This window comes from Scyliorhinus torazame, chromosome 18 (assembly GCF_047496885.1).
Source record: "Scyliorhinus torazame isolate Kashiwa2021f chromosome 18, sScyTor2.1, whole genome shotgun sequence".
NCBI classification, from domain to species: Eukaryota; Metazoa; Chordata; class Chondrichthyes; order Carcharhiniformes; family Scyliorhinidae; genus Scyliorhinus; species Scyliorhinus torazame.
Genome location: NC_092724.1, coordinates 64,595,045 through 64,608,361, shown reverse-complemented (window position 1 = coordinate 64,608,361; position 13,317 = coordinate 64,595,045). Strand labels below are relative to the sequence as shown.

Below are 13,317 nucleotides of genomic sequence, written 5' to 3'. Positions count from 1 at the left end.
GCTCCTAAGCATGGCCTTTCTTCCTTGCTCCCAGGGCCCTCTGCTCTGCCATGGTGAGGGGTCACAGGTGCTGTGGTCCCCCTCCAGTTTTCTCACACTCCCGGAGGTTATGAGCGGCCTTCTCCTGGGTGGGGGAACAGAAAATGACAGTGTTAGACAGTCTGACCAACGCATGCAGGCCAGGGGAAGGGTAGCTGGCAGCCTCAGTGCTTAGGGCAACCTGCCATGGCATCTGGTATTGGTGCCGACATCTGTTGCAGAGCGCGGGATCGGCCGCCCTCCGGGTGGGAGGGGGGGGGTGGGGGGGTGTTGACGGGTGTGTGGGGCGAGGGTTGGTGCCAGGGGCACAGTGCTGCCTACTCAACATGGCCACCCTGATGAGGTCATGTAGTTTATTCTGGCACTGCTGACCTGTCCGGATGGTGTTGCCCACTGTGCTGATCGCCTCTGCCATCCGTGCTCAGGCATGGCGAATGGCGGCAGCTGGCAGCCTCCTTCCTGGGTGGGGTACAGGGTCAACCACTCTCCTCCACCGCATCCAGGAGGGTCTCCAGCTCGGCAACAGTGAACCTTGGGGCAACTCTCCTTGCCGCCATCTTGTTGGCTGGGATGGTATGTGCGGGGAGTGAAGTGTGTAAATGTGACTGCAAGGGCAGCACGGTGGCGCAATGGTTAGCACTGCAGCCTCACGGCGCCGAGGTCACAGGTTTGATCCCGGCTCTGGGTCACTGTCCGTGTGGAGTTTGCACATTCTCCCCGTGTTTGCGTGGGTTTCGCCCCCACAACCCAAAGATGTGCAAGGTAGGTGGATTGACCATGCTAAATTGCCCCGTAATTGGACAAATGAATTGGGTACTCTAAATTTATTTTTAAAAAGTAAATGTGGCTGCAGCTTGTCAGTTTCCTCATGTCAATTGTGAATAGGGCAAATCCCACATAATTTCTCATTGGAATCGATTGTGTTCCGTAGATGGCCTACTCCTGTTCCTAGTTCTTATGTTCTTATGTTCCACGTGGCTCCGGTGCTAGCCCCTTTATAGTCGCTGAATCGGTCCATTTTTGCTGTCGTAGAAGTCCACGAATCCTGCGCCGGTGTCAACGCTTAGTCTCAGAATCCAGTCTGTGATCTGATATTCCCATACACTACTGTGTCTCCTGCCAACGCAGTATTGTCGTGCAAGATGGCTGCTGATACCATCTGCCTTTTGCACTGGTCTGCGCAGGCACTGAAATCCAATGACATGCACGCATCAGTTTACCCAGCACAGTGCCAATTGGTTTTGCTTTCTATATGCTCTTAGAATGTGGATTCATGGATCCCACACATCACTTATTGGTGCACTGCTTGGAATACTTAGCTCACAAGAATTATATTGACACATGGGCCATTTTATTTTGATGTGTGGTTCTTAGTTCCTGAAAGTAAGTAAGTTGGCTCATGTTGCACAGTGACCCTATAAAGATAAAAACAGAAAATGCTGGATAACCCCAGCAGGTCTGGCAGCATCTGTGTAGAGAGAATCAGAGTTAACGTTTGATCTTACTACAAAACTGAAAGGGGATAGAAATGTGATGAATTATACACTTGGAGACGGGGGTGAGGTAGAATGGAAAGTCAGTGCTAGGTCGGAGTTAAGGTGAGATTGACAAATGTGTCATGGGGACTATTAATGATGCCGTTAGGGAGTGAAGAGTGCTAATCATAGCCAAGGTAGGTACCAAAATTTGTTAATAGGAAAACAGAGGTCAGTGCTCAATGAGAGTAAACCTGAACAATAAGGGGCAGTGATCACGTGGGGAAGGGTGGGTTGTGTTGGGACAAGCAAAGCAGACAGTCTGCATTTAGTCCCCCCCAATGTAGAGGGGACCACTTGTGAGCAGTGAATACTGTAAACCAAATTGAAGGAGGTGCAAGTGAAATGCTGCATCACCTGAAAGGAGTGTTTGGGCCCTTGGACAGTGAGGCGGGAGGAGGTAAAGGGGCAGGTGTTGTACCTTCTGCATTGGCAAGGGAAGGTGCAGTGGGAAGAGGGTGAAGGGTTGGGGGTGATGGAGGAGTGGATCAGAGTGCCGTGGAAACACACATAGATTCATAGAATCGTAGATCCCTACGGTGCAAAAAGAAGCCATTTGGCACATCGAGCCTGCACTGACCCTTTGAAAGACCACCCTACTTAGGTCCAATCCCCCACCCTTTCCCTGTAATCCCACCCAACCTTTGGGAAGTTGGGACAATTTAGCATGGGCAGTTCACCCAGCCTGCACATCTTTGGACTGTGGGAGGAAACTGGAGCACCCAGTGGAAACCCACGCAGGCACGGGGAGAACGTGCAAACTCCACACAGACAGTTACCTGAGGTTGGAATCAAACCCAGGTCCCTGGCGCTGTGAGGCAGCAGTACTAACCACTGTGCCACTCTTTCAGGTTAACTATGTCTCCTTTAACCATGCCTCCTTTCAGGTTCCCCAGCGTTTCACTTGTACCTCCTCCAATTTGGTCTATTGGATTCGCTGCTCCCAATGCGGTCTCCTCTACATTGGGGAGAATAAACATAGACTGGGTGACTGCTTTGTGAAACACCTTCATTCCATCCACAAGCATTCCAGTCTTTGCCATTTAAACTCAGCATCCTGCCCACAAGCCTGTCCTAGGCCTGCTGCAATGCTCCAGTGTAGCTCAACACAAACTGGAAGGGCAACACCTCATCATCTGATTAATCACGTTGCAGCCTTCCGGACTGAACAGCTTTAGGCTGCACCTTGACTCCCCACTTTTGTTTTGTGTGACTCAATTACCCTGTCTTGTCCCACCACAACCTACCCCTCCCCCCTCATGGCCACTTGACCCTTATTATTCAGTTTTGCTCCTACTGATCTTTATTCTCCTATTAAAACGTTCTGCTATCCTACCTTTGCCACTATTAACGCCCTTTAGTCTCTACTGGCACCATTTACAACCCCTTTGTCTCATGTCCATGATACTGTTGTCAATCTCTCCTTTACTCTGACCTATCACTGATATTCTGCTCCACCTCCCTCTCCCAGTATATAATTCATCACATTTCTATCTCTTTCAGTTCTCTGGAAGGATCATAGAAGCTCAAAACCTTCTCCGCAGATGCTGCCAGACCTGCTGTGTCAATGCAGAATTATCTGCTTTTATTTCAGATTTCCAGTATCCGCAGCTTTTATGTCCCGATAAAAATGGTGGCCTCGCACACAACAGTGCCTGGTCAGCAAATGTAGTCATTCCAATATTCTCCTAGGCAGTCACTCACCTTGTACCATCCAGAAACATGAACAAATTGAAAACTCTAGGGGCGCTATTCTCCCCCCCACGCCGGGTGGGAGAATCGCCGGGGCACCGCGCGAATCGCGCCACGCCGCCCCGACTCCCGCACGCGATTCTCCCACCCCCCGGAAATCAGCGGCACGCGATTCGTACCAGGCCGCTCGGAGAACCGGCGAGCGGCGATTCTCTGGCCGGGTGGGCCGAGCGGCCGCTACGACATGAAAGGTTCCCGCCGGCGCGTCCACCCCTGGTCGTTGCCGGCGGGAACTCTGCAGAACGCTGGGGGGGCAACCCGTGGGGGAGGGAGAGGGGGCTCCTTCACCGGGGTGGCCTCCGATGGGGTCTGGCCCGCGATCGTTAATTCCTACAAAGTTATTTTATGAGGTTAAAGGCACAATATTAATGCAAGTGTATGTTGATAGATTTTCTAGTCCTCAATCATAAAGTTGAGGTGTGAAGGGAGAACTGAATGAGTCAGATACTGAGCCTTTCACTCCTAGAATCTGGAATCAAATCCAGTCCAGTCTATTTAAGTAATAAGGAATTGGGCATTTAACTCTCATAACCTGCTCTGCAAACCAATAAGATCATGGCTGTTCCTCTACTTCATACCCCCCAGATTCCTTGATTTCCTTAATGCCCAAAATTCTACCGTTTTCAGTGTTGAATATTCTTAATAACTGAAGAAATCCCCCTTATTTCAGTCCTAAATGGCTAACCATAGTCTCTCTGACCCCTAGTTCTCTTCCTCCTGACCATGAGGGGTGGGGTGAATGACCTCCTTCTGCACTGTCGGGATTTTATGGATCTATGGAAACAGCATCAGGTCCTTTGAGAACTTTACATGTTTCAATGAACTCCAGAGATTCTAGGCCCATTCTGCTCAATATCTCCTTGTATCAAACCCTCTTATCCCAATCCATTGACTGTAAGGATTCTTTGTGTAATAAGTTTGGATATGGGTTTTTAGAATCAATCACTAACTGGTCTTATTCATAAAGGCAACAGGATGACTCAGGTAGGAAATGAGGAAAGTCACACTGGCGCAATATAAAATACTCTTCTGAAGTTTGGATTGGGCTAATGCTGTTGGGGCAGAGCACAGGGAGGTCTTTATCTCCACCCGGCTGTGTTGTACTTGGTCTGGAAGTACTTCTTCTGGCTCTGGTTACCTGAAATGGGACCAGTTCCACACCCAATAGAGTGACTGCTTTTTCTAAATGTATAAACTCGTGGTGGTGTGACATAAGCTATGCCAAAATGCATCTTCATACAATTCATGCACAAAATGATACAGTATGTCGGTGTTGGGTGTTCTGGTTCACAAACAAGCCAACAATGCTGGAAGTGGTGTAACGCTATTTTATTAACTGTTCAACTATGCTAACATACTGTAAACGTGGGTATAAGCAATACCAGCTTAACTGTGGACCCTTTCCTATCACTAGCTATGGTGAGGCACTCAGCACACGGTGAATGTCTGTGATGCAGGCTGTGAGCTCCGTGCTCTGAGCTGGCTGCTGCTAGAATGAGCAGGAACTCTCCTGTCCCCTGTCTTTATAGTGCTTGTGGTCTCACTGGTGATTGGCTGCAGTGTTATGTATGCTGGTTGGTCCTACTGCATGTCCATCAGTGTGTGTATGTGATTGCACCATAATGTACTGATGTATATTATGACACAGTATTTAGAGATAATTGGGACGAAATAAAGCCTGATTCTGGTGCCTTGATTTTGAAGGAATGAAGCTGGGATTCGGAATATAAGTACTTCAATGAAAAGATAATTTTCTGTTCATGCCTCTTGATGCCCAATTAAAGAGATACTTTGGTTCCAGGGCAAACTGCGTCTCCATTCTGGTGTTTCTTATTGATTGTATGGAATCAGAAACTGCCTTGTTAATAAACATTCAATCACTCAGGCTGGAAGTGGGTTACATTTAATCAAAATGCTTTAGTGCAGCAATGAGGACTAGGCTAACAATTAGAAAAAATATCAATTGTAATAGGCCTGTTAATAGAATGCCAGCACAATAAAACTGGAAGCTGATTGGCCTCTGAGGTGACTGTTTGGGCCGACATAATGAACATAATAATAATGATCATAATTAGCTATTCACACTGTCAGTTCTGGAGCTTCCGGATTTAGGGCAGCACAGTGGTTAGCACTATCTCACAGCACCAGGGACCTGAGTTCGATTCTGACCTTGGGTGACTGTCTGTGTGGAGTTTGCATGTTCTCCTCGTGTCTGCGTGGGTTTCCTCCGGGTGCTCTGGTTTCCTCCCACAGTCCAAAGATGTGCAGCTTAGATGGATTGGCGATGCTAAATTGCCCCTTAGTGTCCAAAGGTTAGGTGAGTTTACTGGGATAGGGTGGGGGAATGGGCCTAGGTGGGGTGCTCTATCAGGGGGTCAGTGCTTATTCGATGGACCGAATGGCCTCCTTCTGCATTGTACGGTTACTGTAATTCTATGATTGTTAATTTGTTACAAGTTACAATTCTCAATGTTGTTTTATTGGACAGATTTTATGAAAAGGGCTACTCCTGATTGGGATCAATGTCCCGGATCAATGAGGAACAGCAATCATCATCCATTGCTGTTCCATTTGAACAATCCCCTGATTCATGCTGCTCTGTATTTCTTCTGCGACCTTCCAAGTCTGGGTTTGCCAAAAAGGCAGAATGCACGGTCCCTCAGAGAGATTTCATAGATTTCATAGAATTTACAGTGCAGATCACTGGCAGTGAAGTAGAGCTGTGGGGCATTGATGCGGGGATGGATGGTGTGTGTGTGTGTGTGTGTGGGGGGGGGGGAAGATAAGACACGCACACTTTTTACAGTGCCAGCTGCCATATGGAAGTTTAAATGTTCAGTTTGAATTATAGTGCATGGATGGGTGAACGGATGAATGAACGAGGTAAGCCGGGTGACGATGCAAAGACCAGAAGATTTGGCTCATTGTCCTTCATGCTGCCAGATATCAGCTATGGCTCAATGGGCAGCACTCTTCCCTGGGAGTCTGAACTCAAGTCCCACGCCGGGGGTCTGAGTATATAATCTAGGCTGATAGTGCAGTGTAATTCAGAGGGAGATGGTGATACAATTTTTCAGATCAAATGTTAAACTGGTGCTCCATTGAGCCTCTCAGACAGATCCAAAAGGTCCCATAATACTATGTGAAGATTAGGAGGGTGTTTCCCTGGGTGTCCTGGGCCAACATTTATTCTTCAACCAATACCAAAAAAAAAAACAAATTTTATCACCATTTTTCTCATAGGAATGCTGGTGGGGTCTTATCATGTGCACATTTTCCGACATGGGAACAGTGACTCCAGTTGAAAAGTACTGTGTTGGTTATAAAATGCTTTGGATCAAAGCCTTGGATGTGGCTGCAAGACCAAAGGGTTTTATTTCTCCATTTTCAAATGCTCTCCCACTGAGGTTCTGGAGAGGCGAATTTGCTCAGAGCATCTCCTGATCACTCACCCTACGTCTGTCAGCGGCCCATTTGTATGAGAGTGGCAGAGTGAGAGAGGCTTTGCAGAAACCCCATCCCCCACCCCCACCGCCCTCCACTCTGCTCCTCCATCCTCAGCCCCCCATCTCCCATGCCTCATCCATCCCCCCCCATCCTTTCCTCCATCCCCCTCCCCCATCTCCCCCGCAGCCCCCACCCCACAGTATAAATTTTCTCTCCATACTGGCTAATACGACATTTACAATTATGTGATGGGCTCCGAGCTACTGGTCACTCACCAGATATGCAGCGATCCCTGCCCCAAAGATGAAGCCGACATATACATCCACAGGGTGACTCCTGTATTGGGTAATCTGTGTCAGACCACAAATCCCTGCAGCAATTGCAAAGGCAAAAACCAGCACTGGCTTTAGGAGTTTGGTGCAGTCAGATATCGTTGAGTTAAAGTACATCTGGGAAAAAAAAGCATAAACCTTAGCTCCGTATCTCTCGATTTCTTTCCTCAGACATCTGTCGATCTCAGTCTTGAAAGTTCCAATTGTCGCACCACTACAGACCTTTGATGAAGAGAATTCATCATTCCTCCAAAGTGCTTCCTGATTGTCCTTCCAAATGGCTAAGCAATTATTTTAAAATTATGCCCTGTCATTCTTGATTCTGTCATTACAGCAAATTGTTTCTCCATTTTTTTTAGGGGAGGGAGGAGGAGGGGTGGTGATGAGGTGTTTGGGGGGGGGGGGGGGTGGAGGGGTGGTGATGGGGTTTAGGAGAAGGTAGGGGAGGGGCAGGTGATGGGGATCAGGGGAGGGTGGGGGAGGGGCGGTGATGGGGATCAGGGGAGTGTGGGGGTGGGGCGGTGATGGGGTGTGGGGAGAGGCGGTGATGGGGTGTGGGTGAAGGTGGGGGAGGGGTGGTGATGAGGTTTAGGTGAGGTTGGGGAGGGGCGGTGATGGGGCATGGGGAGGGTGAGGGATGGGCGATGATGGGGTTTCGGGGAGGGTGGAGAAGGGGTGATGATGGGGTTTCGGGGAGGGTGGGGAGGGGCAGTGATGGGGTGTGGGCGAGCGGCGGAGATGGGGTGTTGGGGAGGGGAAGGGGCAGTGATGGGGTGTGGGGGAGGGGTAGTGATGAGTTGTGTGGGAGGAAAGGGGAGGGGTGGAGATGGGGTGTGGGGGAGAGTAGTGGAGGGGTGGTGATGAGATTTAGGGGATAGAGGAGAGGGGAGGGGCAATGATAGGGTGTGGTGGAGGGGTGGTGATATGGTGTAGGGGAGGGGTGGTGATGGGGTTCAGGGTACGGTGAGGGAGGGGCGGTGATGGGGTGTGGGGCATGTGCGGTGATGGGGTGTGGGGAGGAGCGGGGATGGGATGTGGGGGGCGGTGGGGGAGGAGCAGTGTTGGTGTGTGGGGGAGGGGCTGTAATGGGGTGTGGGGGAGGGTAGGGGAGGGGCGAGATGGGGTTGGGGGAGCATGGGGGAGCGGGGGGTGTGGGGAGGGTGGGGGAGGGGGCGGCGATGGGATGTGGGGAGGGTGGGGGAGGGGGCGGGATGGTGTGTGGGGGAGGGGCAGTGATGGTGTGTGGGGTTGGGGGGGCGAAGGGCGGTGATGGGGTGTGGGGAAGGGGCGGTGATGGGGTTTGAGGGTGGGGTGGGGAGGGGTAGTGATGTGGTATGGGAGAGGGTGGGGAGGTGTGGTGATGGAGTGTGGGGGAGGTGCGGTTATGGGGTGTGGGGGGGTGGTGGTGATGGGGATTAGGGGACGGTGGGGGAGGTGCAGTGATCGGGTTTAGGGGATGGTAGGAGAGGGGCCGTGATGGGGTGTGAGGGAGGGGTGGTGATGGGGTGTGGGGGAGGGGCAGTGATGGGGTGTGGGGAGGGGCGGTGATGGGGTGTGTGGGAGGGGCGGTGATGGGTTGTGAGGGAGGGGCGCTGATGGGGTGTGGGGGAGGGGCGGTGATGGGGTTTAGGGGAGGGGCGGTGATGGGGTTTGGGGAGGGGCGGTGATGGGCTTTAGGGGATGGTAGGAGAGGGGCAGTGATGGGGTGTGGGGAGGGGCAGTGATGGGGTGTGGGGGAGGGGCGGTGATGGGGTGTGAGAGAGGGGCGGTGATGGGGTGTGGGGGAGGGGCAGTGATGGGGTGTGGGGGAGGGGCGGTGATGGGGTGTGGGGGAGGGGCGGTGATGGGGTGTGAGAGAGGGGCGGTGATGGGGTGTGGGGGAGGGGCAGTGATGGGGTGTGGGGGAGGGGCAGTGATGGGGCATGGGGGAGGGGCAGTGATGGGGTGTGGGGGAGGGGTGGTGATGGGGTTCTGGGGAGGGTGGGTGGGGCGGTGATAGGGTTTAGGGGAGGGTGGGGAAGGAGCGGTGATGGAGTCTTGGGGAGGGCTGTATTGGGGTGTGGGGGAGGGGCGGTGATGGGTTGTGGGGAGGGGTGGTGATGGGTTGTGGGGGAGGGGCGGTGATAGGGTTTAGGGGAGAGTCGGTGATGGGCTTTAGGGGAGGGTGCGAGGGGCGGTGATGGGGTGAGGGGAGGGTGAGGAAGGAGCGGTGATGGGGTGTGGGGGAGAGGTGGTGAAGGGGTGAGGGGAGGGTGAGGAAGGAGTGGTGATGGGGTGTGGGGGAGGGCGATGAGGGGTTTGAGGGAGGGTGGGGGAGGGGCGGTGATGTGGTGTTGGGAGGGTGGGGAGGGGCGATGAGGGGTTTGAGAGAGGGTGGGAGGGGCGAACTCGCCGCTATGAGTTGCGCCTCTCCATTTCTACCTTATCAAATTGTTTTAATGTTATAAACACTTGATCAGATCATATTACACCTTCAAATCACATGGGAAATCAAGACAAATCTATGCAATCTGCCGTCATAATTTAATCCTTTAATCTCACGACACAAATGACATCCAATGTGACAATGAAAAAGGTAAACTATTCCATTTATTCTTTCTTGATGAATCTGCAACCTTCGACATGATTGTCCTCCACCATCGACCTCCAACATCTCTCCACCAGCAGCCAGCTGGCTGGGTCTGCACTTGTCTGCTTCCCTTCTTTTTTATCTTATCACAGTAAGAAGTCTTACAACACCAGGTTAAAGTCCAACAGGTTTGTTTCAAATCACTTGCTTTCGGAGCACTGCTCCTTCCTCAGGTGAAGGAAGAGGTGGGTTCCAGAAACATATATACAGACAAAGTCAAAGATGCAAGACTGCGAACATTTGCAGGAGTTAAGTCTTTACAGATCCAGAGAGAGGGGTAACCCCAGGTTAAAGAGGTGTGAATTGCCTCAAGCCAGGACAGTTGGTAGGATTTTGCAACTTGGGTATAAATTTCTGCTCGACGATTCTGCATTGTCACGCATTCTGAAGGCTGCCTTAGAGAACGCTTATTTGAAGATCAGAGGCTGAATGCCCTTGACTGTTGAAGTGTTCCCCGACTGGAAGGGAACATTCCTGCCTGGCGATTGTCATGCGATGTCCGTTCATCCGTTGTCTGCATGGTCTCGCCAATGGACCACGCTTCGGGACTTCCGCACAAATGAGTATGGCCTCAACCAGGACCTTGGATTCATGTCACATTATAACCACTCCCCCACCATCTGGCCTGGGCTTGCAAAATCCGACCAACTGTCCTGGCTTGAGGCAATTCACACCTCTTTAACCTGGGGTTACCCCTCTCTCTGGATATGTAAAGACTTAATTATCTGCAAATGTTCGCATTCAAAGTATCACCTTGCATCGTTGACTTTGTCTGTATATATGTTTCTGGAACCTACCTCTCCATTCACCTGAGGAAGGAGCAGTGCTCCGAAAGCTAGTGATTTGAAACAAACCTGTTGGACTTTAACCTGGTGTTGTGAGACTTCTTACTGTGCCCACCCCAGTCCAACGCCGGCATCCCCACATCCTACGTTATCATAGCCAGGGTTTCACTTTCTTTGGATGCCCCAGCAATTGGCTCGATCCTAGCAACTGCTTGAGTTTCAGCGAGACTGTTCACAACCTCGCTGTCATATTTGACGTCAAGGTGAGATTTTGTGTACATATCTACCCCTTCACCAAGAACGGGTGTGATTCTCCCCAAAGGGAACAAACTCCTGGGGCGAAATTCTCCCGAAACGGCGCGATGTCCGCCGACTGGTGCCCAAAACGGCGCCAATCAGACGGGCATCGCGCCGGCCCAAAGGTGCGGAATGCTCCGCATCTTTAAGGGCCGAGCCCCAACATTGAGGGGCTAGGCCGGCGCCGGAGGAATTTCCGCCCCGCCAGCTGGCGGAAACGGCCTTTGTTGCCCCCCCAGCTGGCGCGGAAATGACATCCCCAGGCGGCGCATGCGCGGGAACGTCAGCAGCTGCTGACAGTTTCCCACGCATGCGCAGTGGAGGGAGTCTCTTCCGCCTCCGCCATGGTGGAGACCGTGGCGGAGGCGGAAGGGAAAGAGTGCCCCCACGGCACAGGCCCGCCCGCGGATCGGTGGGCCCCGATCGCGGGCCAGGCCACCGTGGGGGCACCCCCCGGGGCCAGATCGCCCCGCGCCCCCCCCAGGACCCCGGAGCCCGCCCACGCCGCCTTGTCCCAGCGTTCAAAAGGTGGTTTAATCCACGCCGGCGGGACAGGCAATTTATCGGCGGGACATCGGCCCATCCGGGCCGGAGAATCGAGCGGGGGGGCCCGCCAACCGGCGCGGCGCGATTCCCGCCCCCGCCGAATCTCCGGTGCCAGAGACATCGGCAACCGGCGGGGGCGGGATTCACGCCAGCCCCCGGCGATTCTCCAACCCAGCGGGGGGTCGGAGAATGACGCCCCAGATTACAAGAGAGGCCGATCATTATACCCCAGGGCAATGCTAGTGTATAATTACTTGTTAAATAGTGTCATCGAACCCCTATTTAAGATGTTGGTCACTATTTCCTTGCCAATAAAATATCTAAGCTCCAAAAATTACACCAGGGATTAGAAACAGTCAGACTAAATCTAATGGAAAAGACCTGGATCAGCGAGAAGCCACATAAAAGGAGTGATTGAGGCATTCACAAATTCTATGAAAAGTGAATGAATTGAGATTCTTTGGAAGTTCAGAGGAACAAAATAATGATAATTGCACTTCATGTAAAATTGTAATCGTCCTTCCAGTGTTGACTCAAGGAAATGAGGGACTCACCGAGATATACACCGCTGCGAAGGCCGAGATTGTGGCATGCTGGGAAGGGAAGCTTTTCCTGTGGATCAAACATAATGAAGATTTATGCTAAACACACTCAGCTCATTGTATATTGCAGTCCTGTGATCAGTAATTCTTCCTCTTGTTTATAAAACAACTGTTTTTACTCATCATAGTATGTGTTCTTTCAATAGAAGAAAGAATAAAGTGAAGTGAGGTTTCACTGGCAGTATTCTAGTAAAGTTGCCATCATCCCAGATGGACATAGGCAAAGGGGAAAGCTGACTGGTGGTGATTTAACCCGAGGATCACCACACCGCAGGCGAAGGGCAAGGTTCAGAAGTCAGGGCCTTCACGAATAACCTCAACCAGTCCAGGAATTGAACCCACGCTGTTGCTCTGCATCACAAACCAGCTGCCCAGCCATCTGAGCTAAACCAGGCCCCCATAGTAAAAGTCATCATAGTCCCAGATGACCATTGGCTGCTCTCCTCTTTGAGAGAGAGAGCTGACCGGTGGTGACTTAACCTGAGGGTCAACCATACCTCAGGCGAGGGGCATGGTTGAGAAAGCAGAGCCTTCATGAGTTAACTCAATCCTAGTGCCATTGAACTGAGTGACATAGGTCACTGGTTTTCATCAGGTTTACCATGATTTCCAATGGAACTTCACCTTCACCAGTAGGTCATGTTCGGGTGAATTTTTTAATGTAACATCAATTTTTTCCAATTACTCACCATCAATCAAACCAAATGTTAGAAATGTGGACGTTCATGGCCATGGTACTTTGCCACCCAGTCTCAAATACGCATCAGTGCACGAGAACACCTCACACAGAAAGGAAAATAGGAGTGTACAGAGGTCTTTCAACAATTGGAGGAGCCTTTCCTACCACTTAGTTAGGGATCCGGATCTTAAAACTAATTGGCCACTTTGGTCCCTTAGAAATCATCAAACTCTGGTTTGAAATTTTCAACTGACCTCCCCAGTCTCAGTAGCTTTTTTGGGAGGAGAGAAAGTTCCAGATTTCTCCTACCCCTTTTGTAAAAGAGTGCTTCCTGAACAACCTAGCTCCACTTTAAGATTATGCCCCTTTATTCCAATTAGAATAAACAATTTCTCTCCATTTATCCTCATATAATCACACCTCATTTACAGCTTTGGTAATTTGGAGGTGCGGTCTTGTGGGTAGCATCCCTGCCTCTGAGCCAGAGCTCCGGGTTCAAGTACCACCCCGGGACTTGACGGCTAAGGAAAGTGGGCTCATAACGCGGACAAACGGGTTAGGTAACAAATTGTAAATCCTTCCAAACACACGGCAGTGGCAGACGGTAAGCGCGGGAGAAATTCCTGGTCAGCCTTGTGATGGAATGAATGTTGACGCCTCCACCATTACCATCC

General features: G+C 51.3%; 1 protein-coding gene across 1 annotated transcript in view; it reads right to left on the bottom strand.

Moving 5' to 3' along the window:
* The window catches only part of plppr3a (phospholipid phosphatase related 3a), a 271,797-nt gene that overhangs the window by 16,208 nt on the left and 242,272 nt on the right, over nucleotides 1-13,317 (bottom strand). Inside the window, exons 6-7 of the mRNA XM_072482829.1 lie at nucleotides 11,917-11,974; nucleotides 7,049-7,222 (exon numbers count right to left, since the gene is read on the bottom strand). Of these exons, the coding sequence (XP_072338930.1) occupies nucleotides 7,049-7,222; nucleotides 11,917-11,974 (232 nt within the window). The remainder of the gene's footprint in view (nucleotides 1-7,048; nucleotides 7,223-11,916; nucleotides 11,975-13,317) is intronic.